At 41.8% G+C, this 25731-nt stretch overlaps 2 protein-coding genes across 5 annotated transcripts in view; one reads left to right on the plus strand and one right to left on the minus strand.

Annotated features, from left to right (window-relative positions):
* On the minus strand, positions 1-13037 carry tbc1d15 (TBC1 domain family, member 15). 3 transcript variants are annotated; one of them, XM_062547534.1, is made up of 17 exons: positions 12932-13037; positions 11768-11866; positions 11558-11632; positions 10865-11006; positions 9869-10073; positions 8561-8663; positions 8115-8312; positions 7273-7401; positions 6307-6410; positions 5229-5323; positions 4435-4551; positions 3959-4059; positions 2849-2948; positions 2627-2724; positions 2369-2485; positions 1988-2074; positions 1-1742 (listed from the first exon to the last, which is right to left on the minus strand). In XM_062547534.1, the coding sequence occupies exons 1-17, from the start codon at positions 12953-12955 to the stop codon at positions 1554-1556; spliced, it is 1983 nt and encodes a 660-aa protein (XP_062403518.1). In that variant the 5' UTR covers positions 12956-13037; the 3' UTR covers positions 1-1553. The 3 variants fall into 3 exon arrangements, with proteins under 3 accessions (XP_062403518.1, XP_062403517.1, XP_062403519.1); XM_062547533.1 differs by having other exon boundaries at positions 12926-13007; XM_062547535.1 differs by lacking the exon at positions 12932-13037 and adding an exon at positions 12627-12645.
* The window catches only part of vps9d1 (VPS9 domain containing 1), a 24068-nt gene continuing 10810 nt past the window's right edge, over positions 12474-25731 (plus strand). Inside the window, exons 1-13 of one of the 2 annotated variants that reach the window (XM_062547531.1) lie at positions 12474-12516; positions 13210-13375; positions 13670-13742; positions 16581-16772; positions 19386-19533; positions 20233-20344; positions 21479-21541; positions 21890-21942; positions 22571-22658; positions 22769-22854; positions 23050-23564; positions 23709-23838; positions 24394-24599. In XM_062547531.1, the coding sequence (XP_062403515.1) occupies positions 13280-13375; positions 13670-13742; positions 16581-16772; positions 19386-19533; positions 20233-20344; positions 21479-21541; positions 21890-21942; positions 22571-22658; positions 22769-22854; positions 23050-23564; positions 23709-23838; positions 24394-24599 (1762 nt within the window). In that variant the 5' untranslated portion in view covers positions 12474-12516; positions 13210-13279. Of the gene's footprint in view, positions 12517-13209; positions 13376-13669; positions 13747-16580; positions 16773-19385; positions 19534-20232; positions 20345-21478; positions 21542-21889; positions 21943-22570; positions 22659-22768; positions 22855-23049; positions 23565-23708; positions 23839-24393; positions 24600-25731 lie in introns of those variants that run through there. The other variant, XM_062547532.1, reaches the window with a different exon arrangement.

Raw genomic sequence — 25731 nt, forward strand, 5'->3', positions numbered from 1 at the left:
TTTTAGGTGTCATCCCATTATGTTGAAGTTTATTGTAGTCACAGTTAGTTTGCATTGAGTAACATCACTGTGACAGTCAGCCTTCAAAAAGCAAGGCCACCTCTATCCACCCTGCTCATGCAAGAGGCACATCTGTACACAACCTTCACCAGCTGCTGGATGAGTTGATAAAACAAATGATTACAGAACTAAGAGTTATTTGTATGAAGTGAACACAACTAAATACAGGTGGACAACTCAGGGTACAGAAGCAGATGAAGCTAGTTAAGTATTGTCTGTGGGTGCGCAATGACTAATGAAAGATCAGAACATGTGCAGCTTCAGAAATCAAATGTTGATGCAGAACGAGCCTGATACTGATCAACATTAAAACAAAGCATGTAAATAATGCCCAAGCAGTCCATTAGAGCTCTGAGAAATTATAATGAACAGATGGAGGATATTTAAGAAACCATCTTAGGCTAATTCACCCTTCTCTTTGTGTGTTATTTGAAACTGGTATTATTTTTGTTGTTGTTATTATTATTATGAAAACTGCTTTGATTATCTGAGCCCACAGTCACAGTGCAGTTATATTTTACCCTTCAGCATTTGACGTTACATGATAATCACTTCCAACTCCAAACCACTAAAGTGCAATTATCTAAATGGTTACAACATGTTTGCTTTTTTGATCAATTTACAGGTGTTAGAGTTGAAACTTCTGAAATGACAAATTATTTCCCCTTTAAATTACAGGCCAACATTTAAAATAAAAAATAAAATAAACAGCTGTATGTGGTATTGATTTAAAAAATGGTGAAAAGTAATTTACATTTTTCAATACTTTCCTTTTTTGTTGGACAAAACCAAAATAAATAACAAACGAAATGCATTATACAGTATTACATACATACATAAACACACACAAACACACACATGTGTGTGTGTGTGTGTGTGTGTGTGTAGCTGTGCGTATGTGTATAAGTATAAAGTATATACCCTGGCTTATAAAAAGGTCTGAGAACTCTAACTCTCAATCAAGAATGAAATGGCAGATGAAGTATGTTACTTAAAAGTATGAAATCACACCTATAAGCGAAATCACACAGCATCCAATAAAAAACACAAACTATCCCTGTGTCCAAATAATGCTCATCTTATTCTAAGAATAAATATAATTCTTTAAAGGCCTCAAAATCAACATACACTACAGCATCTGTTGATTTTAATTTTAAACAATTGTGTGCATGGTTCAGAAAAGACAAACTTTTTTTCCACCAAATGGAGACTCCACCTTTTTTGACATTACTAAAACTCTCCACAGAGTGGGAAGGAATGATTATATCAATGAAAGAAAATATAATACAAGAAATTACAAAAATAATACATTTTGGGCCTCTTTAGGCCCTCGTTATACATTCTTATTTATATATGAATCTATATATAATTTCCATTTTTTCCTCTGGACTGTTTGCACTGTGACCTCTGGTAACTCTGTTCTGTAGTTCTCCCAGGTGTGTGTGTACGAGTGTGAAAAGTCTCTGTATTGAGTCTCGAGTCCTCAAGTTTCACTACGAGATGAAGGCTACTTTGTAGCCATTGGACGACGTTTCCGACAACTGTCCATGGCCGTTGGAGACGAGGAGTTCGCCGGAGGTGTGCAAAGGTGGTGTCAGGATCCCGTAGTCGCTGAGCTCCAACGTGGGTTTAACACAGGCGACTTTCAGTCCCAAAATCTCACTAACTGAGCTAGGTAAATCCTACAGATCAAGATGAATATGATATTAGTGAAAAGAAAGCTCTTTTTTGGATCATGATAGGACTCACATTCAAAGTGCAATATAAGTTCTTCTCAGAAAAGTGTAACAAAAGTGATATTCAGATGATGCCATATAAAGATTAATAAAGATAAAAAGCTTTAATTTCATAACCAAATCTACCTACATGACCTGCACAACAGCAGAACACTTTTAATGTTAAAGGAGAAATGTAAACGTGTACATACCTTGCAGTTTTTGATCTGCAAACAGATTGCTTCAGATTTATGAAGGATTTCTTCGATATCCAGCTTCATTGAGAGTTCGTTGATATGCTGAGCAAGGAAATGACCGGTATGTTAAATTAAAAACTGCAGTCTGCAAGACTGACTGACAAAGAATACTAATAATTTCAGATGAATACATTTTCATTGTATAATTAAAAACCATTCCTCTAAATCATGTACAATAACTGTTTGTGGTCCAATGTTGTCCAACCTCACAAACAGAAGAATGGATGGTGAAAAATAAAACAAGTCTGTGGTCATGGAGTGAGAATGGGCCAATCCAGGCCCCAATGTCAGTGCTTCAAGAAGAATTAGAGCAGGGAACTACTATAGCAATATTACCTTGAGAATCTCATTGAAACCATAATGCCTATCCATGATCTTTTGCTTCTCAGAATCCAGAATGGCACAACACACCAACAGGTGAAAGTTTTGGCAAGGCAATCCAGTCCACATGACCTGAAGCACAAAAACACAGACACACACATAGTATACAGTACAAGCAATACATTTGCACTTTTCAAACACTTAACATAGTCATAGTGCAGACAAAGAGTCTTACTGCACTGACAATCAATGGATGCTTTTGTAAACACACACCTCCCACAAGCGGAGAACATCCTGAAAGTGAAGCTCCCTCTTGAAGCGGATGAGCAGCCATCGGAAACAGAAATACAAGTACCCAGAATCCTGTGCTTCTGTAGGAAGAAAACAACAAGTAACGATCATCAGTCAATCCGGTAGTTTCATCTGAAACGTTCACAAATGATTACTGAGCTGATTGTGAGGTTGACTCTTTGTTGCGTAAGCAGAATCTCTGACCCAGGTAGTTCCAGAAGGCCAGGTCCAGTAACCGTAGTAACGCGCTGAGCTGGACGAGCTGTGTCCGCATCCCCTGCATCTTCTCCTCAAAGTTCTCATGCTGAAAGAAACCAGACACACCAGAGACCGTTACTTTTAACAAAACACAAACGATTCATCTCAAGAGACGTCACATTTCAGGCCATCGCTTGACCTTGCCCAAGGCAGGCGGAAATGTTGCTCGTCTGAAACACTACACAATTGTAGCGTAAACTAATTATCTCTCTGATCTGGTTTGCTTGGAGTGATCAGATCTGATCATGTTAAGGTGCTGACATGCAGTGTCTCCAGCAGGACAGCATTGTTGTTACTGGTGCATGAGGAGGATTGGCCCCTTTTAACTGATCTGTTTGAGGAAACAGTGCTTGCCATGGGGAAATACTGTCTTGTCTGTAATAATGCCTGAAAAACTGATTAAGCCTCACAGACTGGTCCTTGTGAATCCCTTCCTATGTGCTTTAATAGACCTCTCATATAAGAAAATAACATGGGGATTTTAAATTATCTTCAGTATGTCAATACGGCACACTTTTGTTTTCGCTACCCCAGACATGACTAGAAAAATGCAACTAAGCATAGGCAATTAGTAAATTAAAACCCGGATCTCCTTGTATGGGCAAAGATGGCAGCTTTGAGTACTTTTTGTAGGCGAGCTGCAGTACTGATAAGGGATGCATTAAGCCTACCACATATGGGCAGACGATGCGACAGTCAAACGCAACAGTGGAATTCTGTTAATTGCTTTATTACACATACTACTGGTAAGTCAATCACCTATCGATACCGGGAGATACAGTACACTGACCGGACAACCGTTTTCTATTATGACTTATCAAAATCGCTGATTAGAGCGATGTGATGGTCATCGTTCCACTTGCTGTACACATTGCCTGCCACAAATTGCCGTTGCGTCACCAGCCGTGTGTGAAAGCCTTTACTCTGATTTAGTTTGTGTGCGGTCCTGACTAATAACACAGCATAATTCATAATAGCAATTCCGCTGTGCCAATTCTGATTTCAATGAAGCACAAAGCACAAATATGTTTGTTTCTCTGTAAGGTGAGCGTTTACCATTTCATCCATGAAGTTGACAAAGCACCAAAAGGCGTCCACCTCATTCTCCATGACGAAGAGGATAGGAGAGAGCAGGTCACTCATGCCCTGCACGTAACCTGCAAGCATCCACAGTGATAACATATAACATTACATTTATGTAGGACATATGACGTGATGTATGATGCACATCAAAGATTAAGCTAGTCATTAAATATTCCAATCACAGTGTACGCATTCAATTTGTATATCTATAGGAGTGATCTTTTGAGTGTATGTTGAGGGACATGCAGACAGTGAGGTCAATTGTGTAAACCAAGGTACTCCCTTAACAGTGGTGGAAAAATGGTTTTGAAAATTAAAATGTCATTTTGTGTAACGACTGGCGCCTATATTACCTACACTAGTAAGATTTAACACAAGTAGATATTTCTATGTGGACAGGAGGAATTTCCATTTCTTTCACTGTATTTGTTCTCTGCTAAAGTGCTCACCCAGATCGAAGTCATACATGCAGTATGTCATCAGGATGTCATGGAGCAGGATGAGACCAGGGTTTTCCAGACCCTCATAGAACTTATTGGTCCGGTCAGTTCGGTTGACATCTTTCTCTGCGAATACACACACACAACAGCATTTGGACAGTTGTCTCTGCATTTCTGAACATACACACACCTCCAGTAAGACAATCTTATTGGCCATTGTACAATGACCCCCTGAAGCAAGTAGGATTGGGTATTGTTCAAAATATATTGATTTTGGTTCTTTGATATGGAGTCCTCAGGTAAAAAAAAAACCTTTTTCTAGGAATAGTCAATGTCCAAAGCCTTAACTGAACATCCAATAAGAGATTATTTCCAAAAGAGACATTGTGAAGTGGGGTTTGACTTGCTTACAGGGGAGTTACACCAGGCGCATAACTGAAGTGTTCAGTTCGCGATGCGTATGCTGCAGCAGTTAATAATCACTATAATCGATGGAAGTACTGTAGCTACACCAGAAGCAACAGTGGGGCGTACATTCAGTGGGGCGAAAACAATACACCAGTCTTCTAAAATGGATTTTACGCATTGCGAACAGAGTTACGTGCCTGGTGTAGCTTGTTAGTGTTTACCAACTGTATAAGACTCTTGTTTTGGTAAGAAAGGTAAGGTAAGAAAAATGTTTAGGTAAATAAATAAGAACATACATATGTTTTTATTCTTTTTTTCCAGGAGTAGTCTATGTCCAAAGCCTTAACAGAACATTGAATGAGAGGTTATTTCCAAAAGAGACGTTAGAGTTTTACCTATAAGACTCTTGTAGTCTCGTAACCTGGAGTTCCTCCTCTCCTGCTCCTCACTGACTGACTTCCACTGCAACTTCATCCTGAAGTACTCGTCTCTGTGGAAGGACCAGGGGAGGACATCAATGTCAGCCATCAACGCACATCAGATTAGATTAGATTAGATTAGATTCAACTTCATTGACGTTATTGTCAAATAATGAATCTAACAACATTCCCCTTAAAAGGATAACTGCACTAATGCAATTTTTGAGGAACTGTTGGATGCAATATTATTTTAGACATGCCAGTATTACTGTATTGCACTGTACTTTGTGAAACCTGGCAACTCAAATGATTTGCATTACCTTAAAGATGCACACAAGCCATTGATTAACCCCCATAACCCATCTTAGTAACTGAAAGATACATTTTCATAAAAATAAAAATAAAAAATCCTGAAAAAAAAATCCCTTCATGCCCTTGAAGGGTACTGTATGCATCTCTACTCCCTCTGCCTCATCTCTGATGTGGGGAGCTAATTGCCCCTGATTGACAACTCGGTTTGACAATGTTATCAAATGGCTAACAATGTTATGCTAATGTAAGATAGCCAATTCTGAGGCATTCGCTTGCTTATCTTGTAAAGCTAAATGTGCACATGCGTCCTCAGGAAGATTACATTTCCACCCTGCAAATCAGTCAGGATTGGGTTCCATCCTTTATCCTGCTACAATGACAGACTTTTCTTATTTGTTATTCTGAATCAACTAGCGCACTAGTGTTCACATTACTGTTTATTGCACGCATGACATTTCTTGTAACTTAAAAAAAAGGTTAAAGTTAAAAAGGTTAAAAATGTGATTTTTGCCGAGGTGTGTCTTCCAATACAAACAGTATATATCCATACCTTTTATGAATGAACACACACTAACACACATACGCACGTACTGTACACACATTATATACCCACGTATTCAAATGGAAATATTCATGTGCATATACAGTATATGAATGTATATTCAAATAGATACATTATGTACATGTATATAATGTGCAGCGTGTAGCAGAGGAATAATTTGGAGCGTAACGGCTGCCTTACGTTTTTCTCCTTTGGAGGCCCTTCCTCTCCTCTGAGGTGCTGTTCCAGGGGTAGTACCCCAGCAGAAACTTCCAGGCCTCTCTCCTCACCACGTGGCACAGGCCCTTCAAGTCAAGACCCACACACACACACATACATAAACATAAACACATACACAACAGTTAACATATTATTATCAAGAATGACATAATAATGCTTGAAGTAAGACACAGTTGTGTGAAACGTAGAAGCAGAAGCTTAAGATGAAAGCCTCATTACTATTCTCAAAAGTAAAGATGGTAAACTCATGTCTGGGCTGATTCATGCCCATTACTATAAAAATAATTTCTTTGTGTATATAAATGTGTCACTTAGTGTAGTATGACTCATGTTTTTTTTTTTAACTCATTAGCATCTACCATTTGCAGTGACACTTAAAAAACACATTTAATGTTTGTGGATGTCTCAAGTGGGCTGTAACGGTTACAGTGTTTAGCCTACATTTCAACAGACTAGTCCATTGATTATTTCAACGGACTAGTTTGTCAGTTGCTTTGAGGACTAATCACTTACTAATGATTACTAATCACTTTTACAAGCAACTACTTTTTAAACACAAAACAAGCTGGCATACAATGGTTCTTTCTTCAGTTTATCTCCATGCCAACAATCCTGACAGCATAGCAACAAATCAGATGAGAGCATCATGATGATAGTGAGGAAAAAATAGCTTTCAGCTTTAATTTGGAGGGTGAGATTGCAATCCTCCAACTCTGACCAAAACCATTTCATCACATGTTGTTGTTGTTGTTGACGATGATGATAGACATAAACAAGCAGTCAAACCCGGTCTCTTTCAACGGTGTATAAATAAGTAACCACACATAAATATGCATAAACAGCACACAGAAAAACATATAAAGTCAACACCACAGACAGACACATAAATGCTACACATAAAGCAAATACAGATGCAAGAGACTTTACCCCTTTGAATATTCTTTCTTTGAGCTGTGGGACCTTGCGCACCCGGCCCTCCTGGTCTTGGTACTTGAGCCATTCCTCCAGAGTGAGCGGGTCTCCACGCTGGACCTCTGGCCTTGATCCCAGGTCCACCTACAGGACAAAATGACTATATCAGGAAACAAATGTTCCCCGAGGCCCGCTACGCCACACAGTTAGCCCCCTAGGCCGCACAGTTAGAACCCTATGCCACACATTTAGCCCCCTACTAGGGATGGGCATTCGGTTAAATTTTCTTTAGTCGATCGTCGGGAGAATTAACGATCAACTATTGATTAATCATTGATATTTTCCGTTTTGATTTACTGCAAAAATCAAAATGGAAACTCGCAGGTAACTTAGAATGGCGTCAAACACTTCCCCCGGCTGGTAAAAAGTTTAATTGTTGCCACGCAGTGAAATTAATTTAATTGTTTCAAGACTCACACTACGCAACGCAACCTACAATAGTTTAATCGATTACAAATGTATGTTTTCGACGAAATTCTTAATGATCAATCCTCAATCGTTGATTAATTATGCCCAATCCCAACCCCCTACACCACAGAGTTAGCTCCCTATGACACACAGTTAACCCCTTACGCCAGAGTTACCCTCCTACGGCACATAGTTAGCCCCCTACGCCACACAGTTAGGAGGTGCCTCTGCTGCTACCCCTGCTGGTCAGTGTGATCTAAGCCTTATGTGCATGGGTGATGACGCATGGGTCAACTTTTTGAGATATGCTACCCGACACACAATAAGATGCCTAGATCCTAACGTTCTGATTGGATGATCACAACAAAGCTGCTGAAGGACCCCCTTACCCGTGTGATGACCTCAAATCCCGGCTCCTCCAGCTGACTGATTTCCAGACCGGGGATGATCTCCCCCAAGATGTCGGCCACCTCCTCCTCCGGCCTGTCCCTCTGCTCCAGCTCGGGGGCACGGAACGCGTCGAAGATGTAGTTGGTGACCTTGGAGAACCCCCCCAGTGTGGCGGTGTAGGGGTCCTTCTTCAGCTTCTGTGACAGCAGAACAGCATTATTGCATGTGACTAGAACAGCATTACCGTGTGTGTCTAGACAGATGTCATGAGTTCAGTGTATATCTCATTACCTACCAACATCTCACTGTCTAAAACAGCAACATGTCACTGTCTAAAATATCAACATGTCACTGTCTAAAATACTTTAAATACTCTCTCAAATGCATCAATTCAGCATGCATTATTAAAGACTCTCACTGGTGCTTAAAATAACAAACCACTTACTTGAACCAGGCCATAGTTGGTGTCATCCAAAAGGTTCTCAAAGGACTGTGATAGAGCTTTGTTATGACTGCTAACAAGATATGTCGTTTTGTCCCTGGGACTCCTAAAACAAACAAGACAACAAAACAGAGGTGCCAAAACAGATCAGCTAAGAATGACAGACGATATCAACAACAAACTTTCATGAGATTACAGCTCTACACATGAACTTCATGCCCAACACACTGAGAGTATCCATAGCAGCATTTTTTTGGGGGGTTGGGACTAAAGCTACCATATTTAGGAAACTGCATAGCAACATGTCACATGACTCCCTCTTGATGGCTTTACTGCATGCAGCTATAAATCGTCAAATGAACCTCGTCGTCTTGATCATCGCCCCGATGCTCCCCCCCCAGCCCCAGCCCCAGCCCCCGTCCCTCTTTCCTCACACAAGAGCCTCGATAAGAATTCTAATAACGGCTATCTGTACTGTCTCTTTGCTGCATTGCTGGAAGAGTGGTGTCCACCAGAGGCTAATCTACCATGATATTTGGATCAGAGAAACTGAGAAAGGGAAGAGAGAGCGCGAGAGAAAAAAGGAAGGAGAGAGAGAGACCGAGAGAAAGAGAGAGAGAGAGAGAGAGAGAACATGCAAGCGAGAGAGATGGTGCTTCTTTAGAGAACACCTAAGATTTAGAAGGCCGGCCATTCCTCTGTCTTAAACAAGGTGATCAAAGCCTTCTTAAACTTTTCCACCCATAAAAGATTACATAGCTTAACAGGTTGTGCTGTGGGTATTATCATCCCAAAGGCTATCTTGCAGGAACTGTGGAGGATGTTTTGTGTTTGAGTGCTAAGAATGCAGGAGTCTTCACAGTGGAGGTGAGGAGTCAAACTGAGATGAGGGGTCCACTGGTTCTGAAAACCTGAGTCCTGTATCCTCATTTTCAACAGCAGAGCCATATACTATAGTTAAGTGGACGAACACAGCTCTGAGGCACCATCTTGTGCCCAAAGATTGCAGCGCAGTTCAGAAAAACAGGCCTGCCACAGCAACCTTGGGTGCAACAAAACCAGAAAAAAAAACTTGACACTGGATGACTTTGCGAGCATAAATGACTGGTTCACAGAGGTTCAAGTCAAGTCAAGTCAAGTCACAATTATTATAAAGCGCATTTTTGTATGCACAAAGAGCAAACCCAAAGCGCTGCACACACAGACATCAAGACATAAACAGACATATTAACAAACAATTGACAATAAACAATAATAAAATGTTGGACAGAACGGCGTGATTTGCCAGCGTACAGCAATATGAGTACTCACTCTGTTAGATGAACGCATCTCCGCAGGCAGTCCATGAACTCCTGGCTGCCTCCCTGGTGGAAGTGGATGGCAGACAAGGTGGTGTCATCCTTCAAGCAGAAGACAAGGTGCGTCCAGCCTTCTGTCTTCAGTGTGACTGTTCTCAGGTCAGCGGTGGTGAAGCTAAAGGCCCAGCGGTTCTTCTCGTGTGTGTGGTGAGAGGTACCTATGGCATGTTAAAGTTAAAGGTTAAAGTTATAGTTGACTGATGATTAGCAGATGCTGTTGTCCAAAGCGACGCAGAGTCACAGCGGCAGAAATTTAACAGGGGTCGGACGATAGGTTTCACCCGAGACTTTCTGATGAGGAGACACAGTACTCCAGAAATCTCCCAAAATGTACGGGGTCAGTTCGTCACGCAAACATGGCATCTACACATATTCTATATATATTTTTTTAAAATTGTAGGAGAAGTGAATTGCTTAGTTTAATGCTTATTCCAGGATCTCCCACTATTCATCACTACTACAATCATATTTTGGTGCCATGCAATTCTTATTTCCCACTTACAGTAACCCTGGCCAAGAGCACAGTATTTGGGTTGTCCCCATCACTTAGTGTAAGTTCCCCCCATTCTTCCTCGTGATTCCAAGAGTGTGTCAAAACTGAGGGCCCTGTCTGTGAGCTGCCTGAGCGGCGAGAGGTGAATGAGGGTGGTTGTGGATGGTTGTGGTTGTTGTGCTGCCCTCCCAGAGAGGGTTAAAGCGGAGCGAGAGGCGCAAACGTTCGATCATTTCCGCGTTCTGTCTTCGCAAAGGGGAGGGGGGCTAAATACCCCTTTAAGCAGACCTGTTAACATTCGAACTGAACTGCTTGCCAATCTGACTGAGATCGATATCCCACTATGACGTCTTTGCGACAAGCCTCTTTAAGCAGACAGGAACTGTTCAAATTTTTCTTCCATAGAGATGCATTATGTTGCTCTATCTTGTCAGTAATGAAGGATCTTTGACCCACCTTCGCCGTTGGCGTGGGGTTTCCTCTTAAAGGACACTGTGTTCACCATGTCCCACTCTGTCTCGCAGCTCTGCTGCGGGTCCACTGTGTGATGTGACCGGTCCGTTGGAAACTGTGTCCACTCCACCACTGAACTGGAGTCCTGAATAAATCAACATCATCATCATAATCATCCAGATTAAATAATGATGGCTATTACAAATGATGTTCACCTCCGGTTAGTATTTTATGAAGTATAGTATGTACTGTAAATAACCAACAACGCTTATTCTGCACTAATGAGGTAATAAGCTGTAAACAAAATACAAAAAGGTGTAGCCTGTAACTTAGCCTGTAATAATATGATTTCAATGATGGCACACACACAGACAAGGATGGGAGCACATGTCTCCTGCTCAGCATTTAGACAACTGAAAACAGCTCTGACAATGCCCCACAATATCTTCTGCTACACACATTAAGCCCTATAGTCTATGGGCTAGTAGGGGTCCACATGCACCCCCCCCAAGATTAGACTTCATGGGTATATTCTTGTAGCCCTGGTCCTAAAGTTTAAGAAAAATCATGTTAACAGGAAATCAACTCATTCCCACTATGCATGGCAGACCACTTTTTAACGTGTGCCGCTCTGTAAAAAATACCGATTTTAAGACATAGGGGAATTGTACTGTATCCACAGAGACGCAAACAAACCTTGCATGCGCACAACATGTTTGATGGATCGACTGAGTCCTCCAGTGGCTTATATTCAATCACAGATTCCCCATCCTGCAAGGAAGACACAGAAGTATGACAACCATGTGAGTCTATGACCACCAGCATAATCCATGCTCCCAAGATGCGCAAGGGACTGATAATAACAGTAGTTACAAATAAAGGCTGTGGTAGAATTAAGTGACCCACCTTATCTAAGACACGCAGGAATCCTGATATTAGTAAATCCTGATCGTCCCCATCATCTGTACTTGAATGAACAAAGACCCCTTCGTGTTCAAATAGAACCTGTGAGAAGAGATACAGTACTATGTTTCCTCAAGGCAATTCAAGGAAATGATCTGACACTGTTGCAGTCTTACACATACACCAAATAGCAAGTCAGTGTTCATTTGCGCTTTGGATCAGTGAATTGGGCCTATGGGTTAAAAATCTACCAAGCACTTCAATACAGTTTCAGCCAACTTATTGATATCTACAAAACAAACTGCACTTGCTGTTAAATCACCCCTGACACATGTCAAGCAGTTATAAATCAATGCTTTCCTGATATACAGTCTACATGTTCACATTTCAAAAATTCAACACAACCATTCTTTACGACCTGCTCCTTGCATTACAGTGGAGCGATTCAAACATCTCTGTTTAAAGAATGTATCACAGCAGCCTTAAAAATGGTTTATCCCTTAAGATGCAAAACGATACGACGTCTAATGTTTACTGTCCCTTGGCAGACGCAGTCAAGTGACCTATAAATGCAGCCACAACCTGAGAGGGTATTGATTCCATCATACAGGGTTTACGACAAAAATAAATGGGACAAGGGTTAAGAGAGCGACACGTCAGTCTTGCCCCATTTCAAAACGACCTCTGATGACCACTGCTTCCGTGCAACTCGAAGATGTGAAGCACATGGATTCTGTTGACATTTGCAGGAGGTAAACGAACAAAGACCGAATCAAGAGAATGCTGCCATGCGACCTAAATATTTACGCGAAACTGACAGCTAATGTGAAGAGATTTTGCTTCAATTAGGAACAGGACTAACCTCTCGATTTGCTTTCGTGGCATCTCAGGTGTCCACAGACACGCAGAGAGCCAGCTAACATTAGCTGCCTGACAGGCTAACAAGCTAACTGGTTAGCTACCTTAAATGAGTTAACATTATAGCCGTTGCTTTCAGGACATAGCTAGCTATCAAAGTGTGGACCCTCTAACCCAGTGACATTAATAGCCCGCAACCACAGCCGCCGTAACCTCGAGACCCAATACTAGCTTACACAATTCGTGGATAAAAGGCGACCAATTTAGCCTTAAACATATATTGAAGAAAATATTGTGTCTTGCCAATACCTTGGGAGGAGTAGTAGCCGCCATGTCGACTGTAGTGTACAAACGACGTTGCACAGCTCACGTGCCTGTCAGCTTTCCACAACAACACTGACAAGTCATCTTCCGCATGGTGTGTCAGCGCGCAGACGCATTGGCATGCTGCTGTCATAACACATCGGAAGTGATTACGCAGCACAGATCGTAGATCTTTACAGTATGGAGATCGAACAAATGTAACATACCGTTAGTGACAAAAAAATGTCAAATGATATACATGTTCAAGAAAAGATACTTCTCAGCTTCAGATTGCGACCGATTCATTTCTGAGGTCCACAGCTCCTCCCTCCCTCTTCTGCATGTTATTGCACAATGGCAGCCACCATGGATGGTAACATGAAGCCTCTACAAACTGCAATGAGGCTGGTCAAGACTGCAATACAGTTGGATTCGGGAAACAGACACAAGGTACAAACATTGCCTGTTTATTATCTACAATGTAGGCTGGGCACTCAATAATCAAATGCAGTGTACAGTCATCTGAAACTGATGATTTATCTGGCAAGGGCGGATGTAAACAAACAGTAAGCTGGGTAAACTGTCACACCGACCCAACTACAGTAGGCTAGGCTACGATTTTCAGTAGGCTAATGATCACAGTCGTGTAAGATCTATAGTTTTTACTTGTCAGTTTGGCCAAATTGAAGTTTGGCACTTTGGCAACACAGATTACTAACAAGGTATCTTTGGTTTATCCCACAGGAGGCGTACTGCGAATATTTGAGGAGTATCAACTATATATCCCACGCCCTTTTGGAGGATGCATCATCAAAACGTAGGTGAACAAATCTAAATTTCTCGTGAGTTAAAACATATCTCTCTTGAGCTAAAGTACAATGATTGGTGCTGTGAGATTGATCATGTTGGACATTCACCGAGATCATCACCATCACAATCTGCTAGCCTTTTCATCATGTTTTAATTGCCCTAATTAATTTCAAACACTGTCTATGAATTGATATAGGCTACTTTTAATGTAATTCTATAGATAATTCTGTTAATTGTATGATAAGGTGTCACTTTTTAGAAAAGCATCAGCCTACCATATGACATGTCAGGGAAGCAAGCAACGTTTGTCATCTGCTGAAAGGTCCCCTGACTCATCATGACACTTTATATCCTACGCCTTTCAGGTCATCTACTAGACACCATCATTTTCAAACACATTTTGGCTAATGTTACAGATGAGTGTCACACTGTTTGCATTTGTCATGTGGTTCAAGATGCCTAGCATTACATCCTCTTTTCCCCTCACACAAAAACTGCACATAGCCTGACTTGCTGCTCTGATATTTTGAGTTTGAGTAGTTCCCATTTACCACAATACTAGTTAATTAAGGATAGGTTAGTAGGCCTACAGGCCAACTCCAAATCAGACAGTTGGGACGTTGTGTAAAATGCAAAGAAAAACAGAATGTGATAATCTGCAAACCTGGTAAACCCCATATTTAGCAGCAAAAAGGACATACTGTAGAAAACATAAAATGTTGACAATAACAAATATGACTAGGCCTAATTCATGGTGTATTCCCGGTATGTTAATTTGAATTTGATGCCAGCAGCACATTTCAAAAACAGAGGCAGGGGCAACAAAATGTTTGAAAAAGTCGTAATAATAAAGACATCAAAAGGAGAAATATTTCTAAATAGAGTAACTGGCACCATTGGGTATACAAAGAGCATCACAGAGAGGCTCTCAGAAGTCTCTTAGAAGTAAAGATGTGGAGGTATTTATTACTTTGTGTAATACTGTGTGGGCAAATGATCGTGTGGGGAAATCATTGTTTTTTATTATTATTTGTGGTTGTATAATATCCTGGGAGGACCTCCTAATCTCCTATACTAGTAACAGTGTGCTGAGAATTTGGGGTGACTTATATTGTAATATAGTCGGACCAGGGGATTGGTTTGTTTTGGCAACCACCTTTTCAGAGGACAGTGTTCCTACCCAAACAGCAACTTCTTATGGCTGTTTTTCAAGTGATCCAACCTACTCAGAGTATGGCAGAGGTGCTGTTTGCTCTTTTAAGAGTTTAATGTGCTATCACAATGATTTTTAAAGCTTTATTTTAAGGCGAAAAAAAAAAAAGCTCTTTAAGAGGCTTTAAGGTTTAGTTAAACTAATCAATAATCTCGCGAGCCAATCCTATGCACATCCTATGCATTTTGCACACAGCACTGATCATTAACATTTGTCCCTTTACAAACAGGGTCCAAGGAAGGGTCCAACTGTCCTTAGTTGCACCAGCTCATCCCTGATTGGTCTTTTCGTTTGGGTTGGGCCTCAATATTAATGAATTTTTCTTTTTTCAAGGATGTGTACTCTTGATATTATTGGCTTTTAGGTGCTGATAAGGATTGTGACTGCCCACGTAGTTACATACCTTCATTGATTCAAGTGATTTTGAAGGATGTTAGAGTGTCTCGTTTATAGACAAGACAGTATACAGAGGTATTCTTTGGTCCTGGGACAAGTCATAGAATGAGAGATGTTTAGAATGGAGATGTTGGTTCATCACAGATCCATGTGACTGCTCCCACATCATGTTATTACCTTGCCTTTGATGGTTCTCCCAAGCCCTGCCTAGCTCGGTCAAACATTACCAGAGTTGGCTAGAACTGCATGCTATCTGCAGTGCTAGCATGATGACCAAGGCTTCTCACTTTTGTCTATTGATCTGTGACCGCTCTCTCACCTCCAATCTTAGCTTCTAAAATGGATAGTTCTGGTCCTTGATTACGATCACGCTTGATACCGTTGTAAAATCCAGCATGAATTATATCTATTCAGTTAGAGGAAATATATTTCTTGGCGAAAGAATGATCTATTATCTATGAATAAATCATCACTTCTCTCATTGCTGTGCCTTTATTTTATGAAATCTTGCCAAATACAGTAACTGTTTTGCAATAACAGCCACTGGAGTCCGTAGGTTACACAGCAAAGGGTTAGGGCCTATTTGCATCCAATGGGTAGGGCTAAGGATTGGTCAATTGTCTTAATGTTTTTAATGATTATTTAGTGTTAGCCTGAAAAATCCAGACCCTGGTAATCTTTCAGATTAAGAGTCTGGCCACGAATAATGTAATGGCCCAACTCGAGGGGCGGCACCAAGCATGCATATGAAAATCTCACTGCACGCAATTGGATAACACTATGACCGATGTTTACTCTGACTGATTCCGGACATCGACGCAATTGAATACAACCAATGTTTACTGACTCCGAGCGCTGTTGTCATCAGTTTAGCTCGCCCCTGCCTCAGATACACCGATCTGATTGGTTACGCACGATGGTTGGGGTAAACGTAACTTGCATCATTGCACATTGCTAGAGTATCTTGCAGACACAATTCAAATTGTGCTCTCACGAGAACTCTGGATTTCCAGGGTAATTTAGTGTAGGACTACAGACGAAATGCCACAGTGATAACAATCGTTACCTCCTTCAACCTACCTCTCTTCAACAATGTTCTGTATTCATAATTCCATGCTTCTCTGTATGTAATAGGAAACAGGCTTACATCGCCTGATTTGATCTTGGTTCTTAACCAGTGTAATTTTCCAAGTTATGGATTCTTTCCGCTCTCTTAATCTCCCCTTCCAATTATAGAGGATGAAATGGGAAGCATGGAAGTGGAGAAGATGCTAAAGTTGGCTGAACAGTGTCTGGAAAGAATCAAGTCATTTGCTGCAAAACAAAACGAACCTCCACCGCCATACACATCTTTGCCCAACCAGACGTTCTCCTCCAGCCTCCCCCCAGTTGTGGCCAACACTACGCCAGCCGCACCTGAGAAGACAGGTAAACCTGATTTCGTATAAATATAACAATAGCCTACTGATGGCAAACTAAGAAAAATATGTACAAATATAATGTAAACCACATCCATTTAAAAGTAAACCCTAGATATTTTCAAAGAAGGATATGGCAAGAAAAACTGTTTTGAAGGTGTGTTTTGTTCTATTAAGTAGGTCTATTATGTAATGACTAATGTTTGAATAGAGATCATTTTAAAAAAGATGATAACGTACTGGAGTCAAACTAACTAATTAGTATTTATTATAATTCTAATTTAGTATTAGATGTATTTTATCTTGTATTCAGTCATTTAGCCAAGATGGAGATGGAGTAGTCAATCTGCAGTTTGGTATCATTGTGTACACCACCTACAGTAAATGAACATGGACCAGAGAATTCAAAGGAAATAGTTGCCTGAGGGGATCAGAAAGACAATTAGGTTAAAGCTATTAGAATATCACCAAGCAGTATGATATTCCAGTGATTACAGTTGCATATGTAAGGTGCATGGAACTGTGACCAACCTCACTGGATGGGGTTGTGACCAACCTCACTGGATGGGACTGTGACCAACCTCACTGGATGGGATGGGGCTGCAAGCGGAAAATTGACCCCAGACTGAACAGAGGGATAGTACTGTAGCTTGGAATCCAACCCAAATGTATCATGCCCACAAAATTTGAGGCCAGAATTCATTGTGAGGAGTCGCTTCATTGAAAAGTCCCCATGTCTGTTCAAGGGGAAATCCGGTGTGTTGGATAGGTTTTAGATATGTTAAATATGACCATAAGCTAGAGTTATGGATGAGGGGTGACCCTATCCAGACCCAAAGCATTCCGAACTTAGCCAGTTTTTACCGATTCTTCAATAGCACTATTAGTGCTAGCAACCGGGCAAGTCTTATACTACACATAAATTGCTTCTTTAAACCCATCTACAAGGCTAACAAGAGCTCCACACTTCATCAACAGTGTAATTTGGACTCGATAAGTCTATAGAGACGAACGCAAATCTTGTGTTGTTGACGGAAGGAGGACTGTCCACATGACGCATCCGCATTCGCACATGTGGAAAGAAGTTAGCTGATATGGCGGAGTATGCTAGTCTGGCTATCACCATACTAAGCTCAATCTTTTAAGATTGAACATTAGTCTGGGAAGTCTGAGCTTTATTTCCACTGCACAAGAGGCATGATCAATGGGTATAGTTCAAATGACTCTGTGCCCTAGTATACAGTAGTCCTTAAACCAATCAGACCAATGATCAGGGTGTTCCTGGTGGATAAGCCAGTTTGTTCTCTCCTGTTTCCTGTCCAGCAAACGTGGACAGGAAGCAGGAGAGATAGATGTGCAGGTTTCCAGCCTGAGCTGCAGAGTGAAATCCAAATTGCTGCCAGATCAGGCAGGGTTTACCCAGCCTAGGCGTACGCAACTGGAGTACACACAGTCAAGTTGGCTATAAGTCACAGTTGGCAATAAAATTGCAGCCGCTGGAGAAGAGAGATGGTTAGATTCTGCTATCGCATCTGTTATTCAAAATATTGACAGTGCAATAACTTGAAAAGACGAACAGAAAACACTGATGAAGGCATTTGACATCTTCAGCTGTGGGTGGTGTTAATTCGGGCTGGCTTTCAAGTTGGGTTGAAATACGCCAACTGTTTATCACCATACTAAGCTCAATCTTTTAAGATTGAACATTTGTATGGGAAGGCTGCGCTTTGTTTCTACTGCACAAGAGGCGGGATCAATGGGCATTGTTCAAATGACTCCGTACACTTGGATAGTCCTTCAACCAATCAGACCAACGATCCGATGCACTTTTTGGATAAGCTAGTTTCTTATTTACCCAGCCTACCAAATAATCAAATCCAGATTGCATATTACCAGAGTGAAATTGCAATGATAATTTGAGTCAGGTTCCACCAAGGTAGAGTGCTTATTGGAAGACTAAGTACTAAGAGTTTTTTGACAATAGTGGACTTCTTGAAGAACTCCACTGTTGAAATAAAAACATTTTCGAAAAGTGACTATAATTGGCTAAAATGCATGTTGTGAAGTCACAGTCCTTATAGCCGTTGACAGATGCAGGACTCTCATTTAGCTAAGGAAAGTGTTTGTTGGAAGTTATTGCCTCTAAAGGTTGTACAACGGCATATTCTGTTAAATGAAGAATCAACATCATAGTTTAATTTGCATTAAACATGGAATAAGCAATGATGAGTTCCAATTACTTTTATCAGTTTCAAATGATTTGAGAGACAAATTGAGGTTTTTTCTATATCCTTACCAAAAATGTCGGCCGTGGCTATACTTGAGGGTGTATGAAGCTGTCATTGCAATTCAAGATCTAGAATAAACCACCCTGGAGTATCTCTGAATTCTGGACCTGTCATGGGACTCTTAGAAGAGTATTCAGGGGTGGTATTTTGCTATATATGTTGCTGAACAGATTAGTGATTCAATCAGGTAGCCTACTAGTCCATCTTGTGACCTACAGGTGACAAGTGGAACTGTTTAATCAAGTCAAATAAGTCAGGGCTGAATTATATTGTCACGCATGAGTTCAAACAGGGGCTTTTTATTGTTTTGTTTTTTTTTACCTTCAATGATGCAGACGTAGAGTCAGATGTGCATAGCAGACCAAACACTGGAATTCGTCTCAGGCACCGGCGTGTCCTATCAGAGGGAGAGGGGACGGCCTCCCCCTTTCTGCCCCCTGAGATCTTCCAGAGGCTGCAGACAGTGGAGACCCCAGATAAAAAGTAAGTCAGAAATCAGTGGTGACTTAAGCAAGTGGTATGTTCCTCCCTCCGTGCACATTTGTGTCATGAGTCATTGACACGCAGTCCCAATTTTTGGGAAGCGCATGAAACCCCCCACATGTGCATTGATGACTCAATTCTTGTCACGTCCTGCGTGTGCTGGACACAGACACGGGAGCATGTCACGGCCTTGAGGACACAGGAATTGTTGATCAGTTTCCTGGCAAAACTGGCTCTCTGAGATGCGTTATATCATTCATGTTGTCAAATTAGTATAGGCTTGATCAATGAAATTGATTAATCTAATAGTAACATTTAACAGAATGCATTGTATGGTTAAAGGTCACAAAATACACAAACTCAATTAGTATCTTAAGTGTCTGATATGATGATGGTGAATGGTGATATGAACGAACGGTTAATCCTTATGCTTTTGTCAATGTTTCTTTGTCAAGCTGAGATATTTTCACGTTGTCATATATCTTTCAGATGTAGACTAAGGTGTTCTTTGACAGTGACAGAAGCATCTTAAACATTAGGCTACATCATTGTCATCATTACACACATATTTGGGGAGAAGAGATGTTACTGGGTGTTCAATGTTAGATGTCATTCCCAGGTTCTCTGAGCCATTCATCTGTGCCCTGTGGCTGTTTTGAAGACGCGTAATGATGCTTACTGTTTCTGTGGGATTATCAGGGAACTCACCCCAATTGAGGAGGCATCTCGTCTGAATGAGAAGTTGAAGGCAAACTATGAGGCTCGAATGGCTAGACTTTCTCCAGGGCAGGCAACGCAGAAAACATCATTGGTAAGACATTTCACGCTGTGTGTGTGTGTGTGTGTTGGCGCGTATTTTGGCTGAGTTGGTTAGTTGCGAACCAAATTGTTAACGTAGATAACACAATAACCACGAGAGGAAGTTACACACGCCGCTATTAATTTCGCAACTACCTAAACATGTTGTGGGCGGCTAAACGTGACTGGTGATTGGTGTTTGCGCATGCCTCGTGTCTTGACCAGGTGATCGCTTTCTCGCGGGTCGATTTGTCGGATGTTTGATTAGGCTACCTGAGAGTGTCAGGCAACCCAATGCGTGTTCACTTGGAGTTAGGGCACTGTCGTGATTCAGACTCCAAATGTTGGATGTTTGGAGTGAAGTAAGTTTGGGGGACAGACGCTTGGACGTTTAACAATACGCTTTTACATATGCTTTTTTACGTTTGAGCGTTTTATTTCGATACAGGCCCCTCATCGACTCTGCCTTAATGAACGCACATCATCACCTTTTAGCCAACACAATTTGCCATTCTGAAATAGAACCCGGAGACTGTAGAGTTGTCTATTTTGTTCGTGTTACCAAAAATGTTTCACCGACGTCGGGAAAGCCAGATGGACCTCCGGTCGCAATGGAAGAAACTTAAGACTTTTCTAAAGGTAGAGACTTGGTTTGAATTGTTTTATGGTGGTGTGTGACAGTAATTCAGTTGGTTCGGGTTATGTATGCCTTCGGGGAAGATGTAAGTAATGCCTTAATTTGTCAGCAAACTTGATCATTGTTGTGAATTGTTTGTGTTGTCTTACTTGGCTAATGTTGGAGGTCACTTGAGAACACATTGCGCTCAAGGATCAAAGCAGCGACATTGGCTGTAGGCTACAGCCTAAAATCGACAGTTTCTGAGAACTGACATCGATAACCCAGCCTCAATGGGATCGGCCAGTAGCCTACTCGGTAGTCCTATACCTGGAATTAAACTGGGACAGTTTTGTTTGGTTCAGGGAAGTGTAGACTTTAAGACGTAGCCCATCATATAGGCTCCTGTAGTCTGTGGAGTTCTCAACATCACATCACGCAGAAAGGCGTTACCTACGTTAGACAAAATAATTGGTGGATTCTGTTTCTCTCATCTTCTGATTTCATTCAACTTTCTCCTCTTGAACGCAGACCCTCTCCCTCCAGCGGCAAATGATGGAAAACCTCATCATCGCCAAAGCCAGGCAAGATGCTGTATCCTTTATCACGCAAGGCCAACTGACATGCTGCCAGCCCTCTATTCTTCAGAGGACTTTTGGGATGTTTAGGCTACTTGTTAGAGCCACTATATGTCTGTTTGGTCTGGCCTATGTCTTGCAGCATGGGTGGGGGGGGGGGGGGTTACTAAATCACCACAGTGGATATCTTTCTCATATGCAGTCTGGCTGAAGTGGGGACATTTTTACTGAGTGAGCGGTAAGTCTGTTCTAGCCCTGAGACCTCACGTGTAACTCATTTATGAATAAACTAGTGGGTCCTATTCAAGACGTTAACAGTTAAAAGTTACAGTGAAATAGTTGCATAGTTTCCTCAGCATCACAGCTCCAGAGGAAGATGGAGGAGCGAAGACTGCGGCTTCAGGAGGAGGCAAATAGGTAAGACATTTCCCACTCACACACATGACACACGCCCGCACACTGTAGTAGTATTCTGCTTGTTTGTTTTGCTTCACTTCAATGCTTAACATGGGGGCAGGTGTGGAATTAGACTAGAGCAATTAATGCATTGGTAAATTAATAATTACACACAATTTTGCTTATGTTTACTTGAATGTCTTTACCTTTTGAGGACCATTTTCATTAAGCGATTCAACAATGTATTGTTTTTATACATCTCAGACATAGTTAATGCATGAACTGATCCCACTGACATGTTGGAAGAACTCCCTAATCTTTGTCTCCAGACGTACAGTACTTCGTACTCTATGTTGTAACCTGTCTGACTCCATGACACCGCACTTACCCATGTACCTGTCAAAATGATGTGCAGTACAATGCATTGTACAGCAGGTGGCACTAGCAATCACAAGTTGTTTTGAGTGGTGTACAAATCTGTTTGTATTCACATAGAAATGAGCTGTAAGCTCCTTTAATTGTCCTCCCAGAAAGAGAATGAATTACCTATACGCTCAGTCCTTTCAGCTGACCCTTTGGCTTGAAAACAGTCTTGCTTTGTTGTTAATGGGAGGTCCCTAACAACTGTATTTATTTGTTGTGTTTATAGGAGGTTTGCTTCATCCGGCACTATGTCAGCAGAAGACCAAGAGCAGCGCTTACTGTACGCCAACATTCTTGAATATGAACAAGATCATGTAAGTGTGGTGATGTTATCTTTAGATATGGTGTGGTACTACAGCGCTCATATGGCTGACATGTTGAAGTGTGCTGCACCAGGTTAATTCATGTGCGTTGTTTTGCTAAGGACTGGCCAAAGGTGTGGAAGGCAAACCTGAAGAAGAATCCCGAAGATCCCGGCTTGGTCTCTGGGCTCGTCAACTACATGCTCAGGTAATAGCTCTAATGTAATAGTTAATGTACTGCTCAACAAAAATAATGACATTCAAGACTGTTCACTTTTCTTTGAATAAGTTCATACAATTGTGTGATTGTTTGTCAACAAGCAGACAAATGCAGATGATCTCCTCTCTTCTCTTCTCTTCTCTTCTATTCTATTCTCTTCTCTTCTCTTCTTCTCTTCTCCAGCTGCGCTGACCATCCTGTGGTCATGTTGCTCCACCGGCTGCAGTACCGCACCTACAACCGCCTCTACCCCATCATCAGCAGGTATGCCCCCCCAAGCCCCATGGCAGGCTACGGGACCTCCATCAAGCCTTCGCGCAGCGCCCACAGCCTGCTGCTGCACCCGGACAGCTCCCACGGCAACGCGCCGGGCGTCGTCCACTCGCTATCCGACGTTTCGCTGTCCGTGTCGCTCACGCACGACCACAGCACGCACGACCAGAGCTCGCACGACCACAGCACCCACTACGAGGAGACGGACAGCGAGGACCCTCACGGCCACGCCGCGCCGGACCGGGAGAACTCCTTCGAGGACCTGGAGCAGTTCCTGACACAGCTGGACTGGGGTCAGCGCACCGACCTGGACTTGACCTCTGACCCTGTGCATGGGGAGACGGAGGCTCATATCCAGGACCAGGAGGAGCGGGCCCTCAAGGAGCACCTGAAGACCATTGTTAAGGACATTCACAATACCATTGGTATGTGTGTGTGTGTGTGTGTGTGTGTGTGTGTGTGTGTGTGTGTGTGTGTGTGTGTGTGTGCGTGACAATTTTCAGTGACAATTTTCTGCAGAACTTTGTAAATAGTTTATTGTGTAAATAGCACTTTCTTGTTCGTTCTAGATCGACTGTTATCGTTATGTTTGCTGTCATTCGAGTGCCTCAACACTGCAAGCGGCAAAGACATATGTGTGGCCAGCATAGAAGAGGCTTTCTTCACACCACTATGGAGTCCCCTTCTCGCACTGTTCAGGTACTGTAGTAGAGGATAGCAGCTCAGGCTTACCTCTATTGAGATTAGTTATTGAAGGAGAGTAGAGCTGTTTTGCTGTACACTTGCTCAGCATTTGTGACTGAGACTAGAAATAAGGTTTCATTCTAAAGGAGCGCTTTGGACTAAAGTCTATAGGTCGGACTGAGGTCAGAGATGATTATGTATGCTATCGTCTTTTTTTAGTGTGAAATATAGTGCCATGGCTTTTGTGTTTTCACAACATCCATGCTCATTGTACGAAGCTGCAGTCATCATACACTAACACTAGGTGGAGTTCTTGACTTGTGATGCAGGAAATCACTATGGTAAAGCATTTTTTTAACAGTGCTATTTACCATACTGTAAATCACACTGTATGGATAATGTAACATACATTATCCATACAGTGTGATTTACAGTATGGTAAGATCCCCATCTCTGTTCTGATGGTGTTTAATTTGGTGCAATGAGATGCTTAGAGCAGTAATTTCCCAATGGGGCTGCTAGTGACACTGAAAGTTCTGGGTTTTGTGTTTGTCTCCGTGTGGCCTACAGAAAGGTGTACCACGAGCGAGAGCTGGCCTTCGAGATCAGCGCCAAGCTGTACCGTGACGCGTCGCCAGGTGACATTGGAGTCCCACCAAAACTCTTCCCCAGTGACCCATCTTTGCTGAATGGTTCCTACCCGTATGAGCTAGCGGTGCAGGAACTGAAGATATTGTGCAGGGACTGCTGTCCACAGAGGAAACTGGAGTGCATCGGTAAGCCAAGCCCGACATTAGACTTAAGTCCTCTGGTAAAACCTCACCCCAGGGACAGAAATGATTTGCATATGCTAATATAAAAGGGTTGGCGTATTAGGGTTAGAATCATCATTCCATATGTGAGCTCAATGGGCTTGTGTCACGTACATGGATTAAGCCTAGTTTTGAACTAAAAAGAAACAAAACCCAAATCTAATTTCCATTGAAAAAAAGCTTTTAGTGTAAGACTAGGCCTAATCTCTGCATGAAAAAACAGCCTTATGTGTCTACTGCTGGAACATTGTTTACAGAGGGCGTGTTAGCATGGTACCCAGATAATCTGAGCTCCCCTATGCTGTACAATGAGTTCACTGTAGATTGGCTATTGTTAGTTGCTAGCAAATATAACGATCACCCATAGAAGACCCATTTTGAACTGGGTGCTGGAGTTTCTACCTGCACAAGGAGCATTTTATGGTTCCACCAACATCTCATAAGTGGCTCTATTCAGTACCCTGATGGCACAGATGATGCTTGATATGGCAACAGACATTCCTGCTAGCTTTGGTAGCCAGGCTGAAGCACTACTGCTTCTTCGACACAGATGCTACATGCTCCCCCTCTGCACTGTTGAAGGTGATTGCACAGTCACATGGATTTGTTGAAAAGAGAAATTACACGCGTTTATTTACAGAAGACGTACGTGATCAGAAATGTCATGATTTGCTTTTTAAACAGTCATCATCACAGAACTTCAGTTGATGTGCAGGGAAACCACCCCCAGCAATTAGATCTACAGCCTACCAAGTACCACTACTGCTCTAAAACAGTGTTATCATTCCTCTTGATAGGAATCATGGTCGGATTTGATTTGTGTTTGTTATTGAAATCAGTCAGACGTTGTAGGCCTTGATGAAGGAGCTTTGGCCAGTCTGTATATGTAACAGGAGTGGATAGTGTGTGTGTAGGGAGGGGTTTGACACATGGATCATATTAACATGTCCCAGTATTCCCCTCCTACACTCTGAAAGGTCTTTAATGATTGAATGAATGAAGTGAATGTCTGGTCAGTCTATTTTTGTAAGCACTATGGGTAAATGGTTACCCTGACCACCAATAATTCAATTCAACTGCAGTTGCCTAGGGTCAC

This window comes from Sardina pilchardus, chromosome 10 (genome assembly GCF_963854185.1).
Source record: "Sardina pilchardus chromosome 10, fSarPil1.1, whole genome shotgun sequence".
NCBI classification, from domain to species: domain Eukaryota; kingdom Metazoa; phylum Chordata; class Actinopteri; order Clupeiformes; family Clupeidae; genus Sardina; species Sardina pilchardus.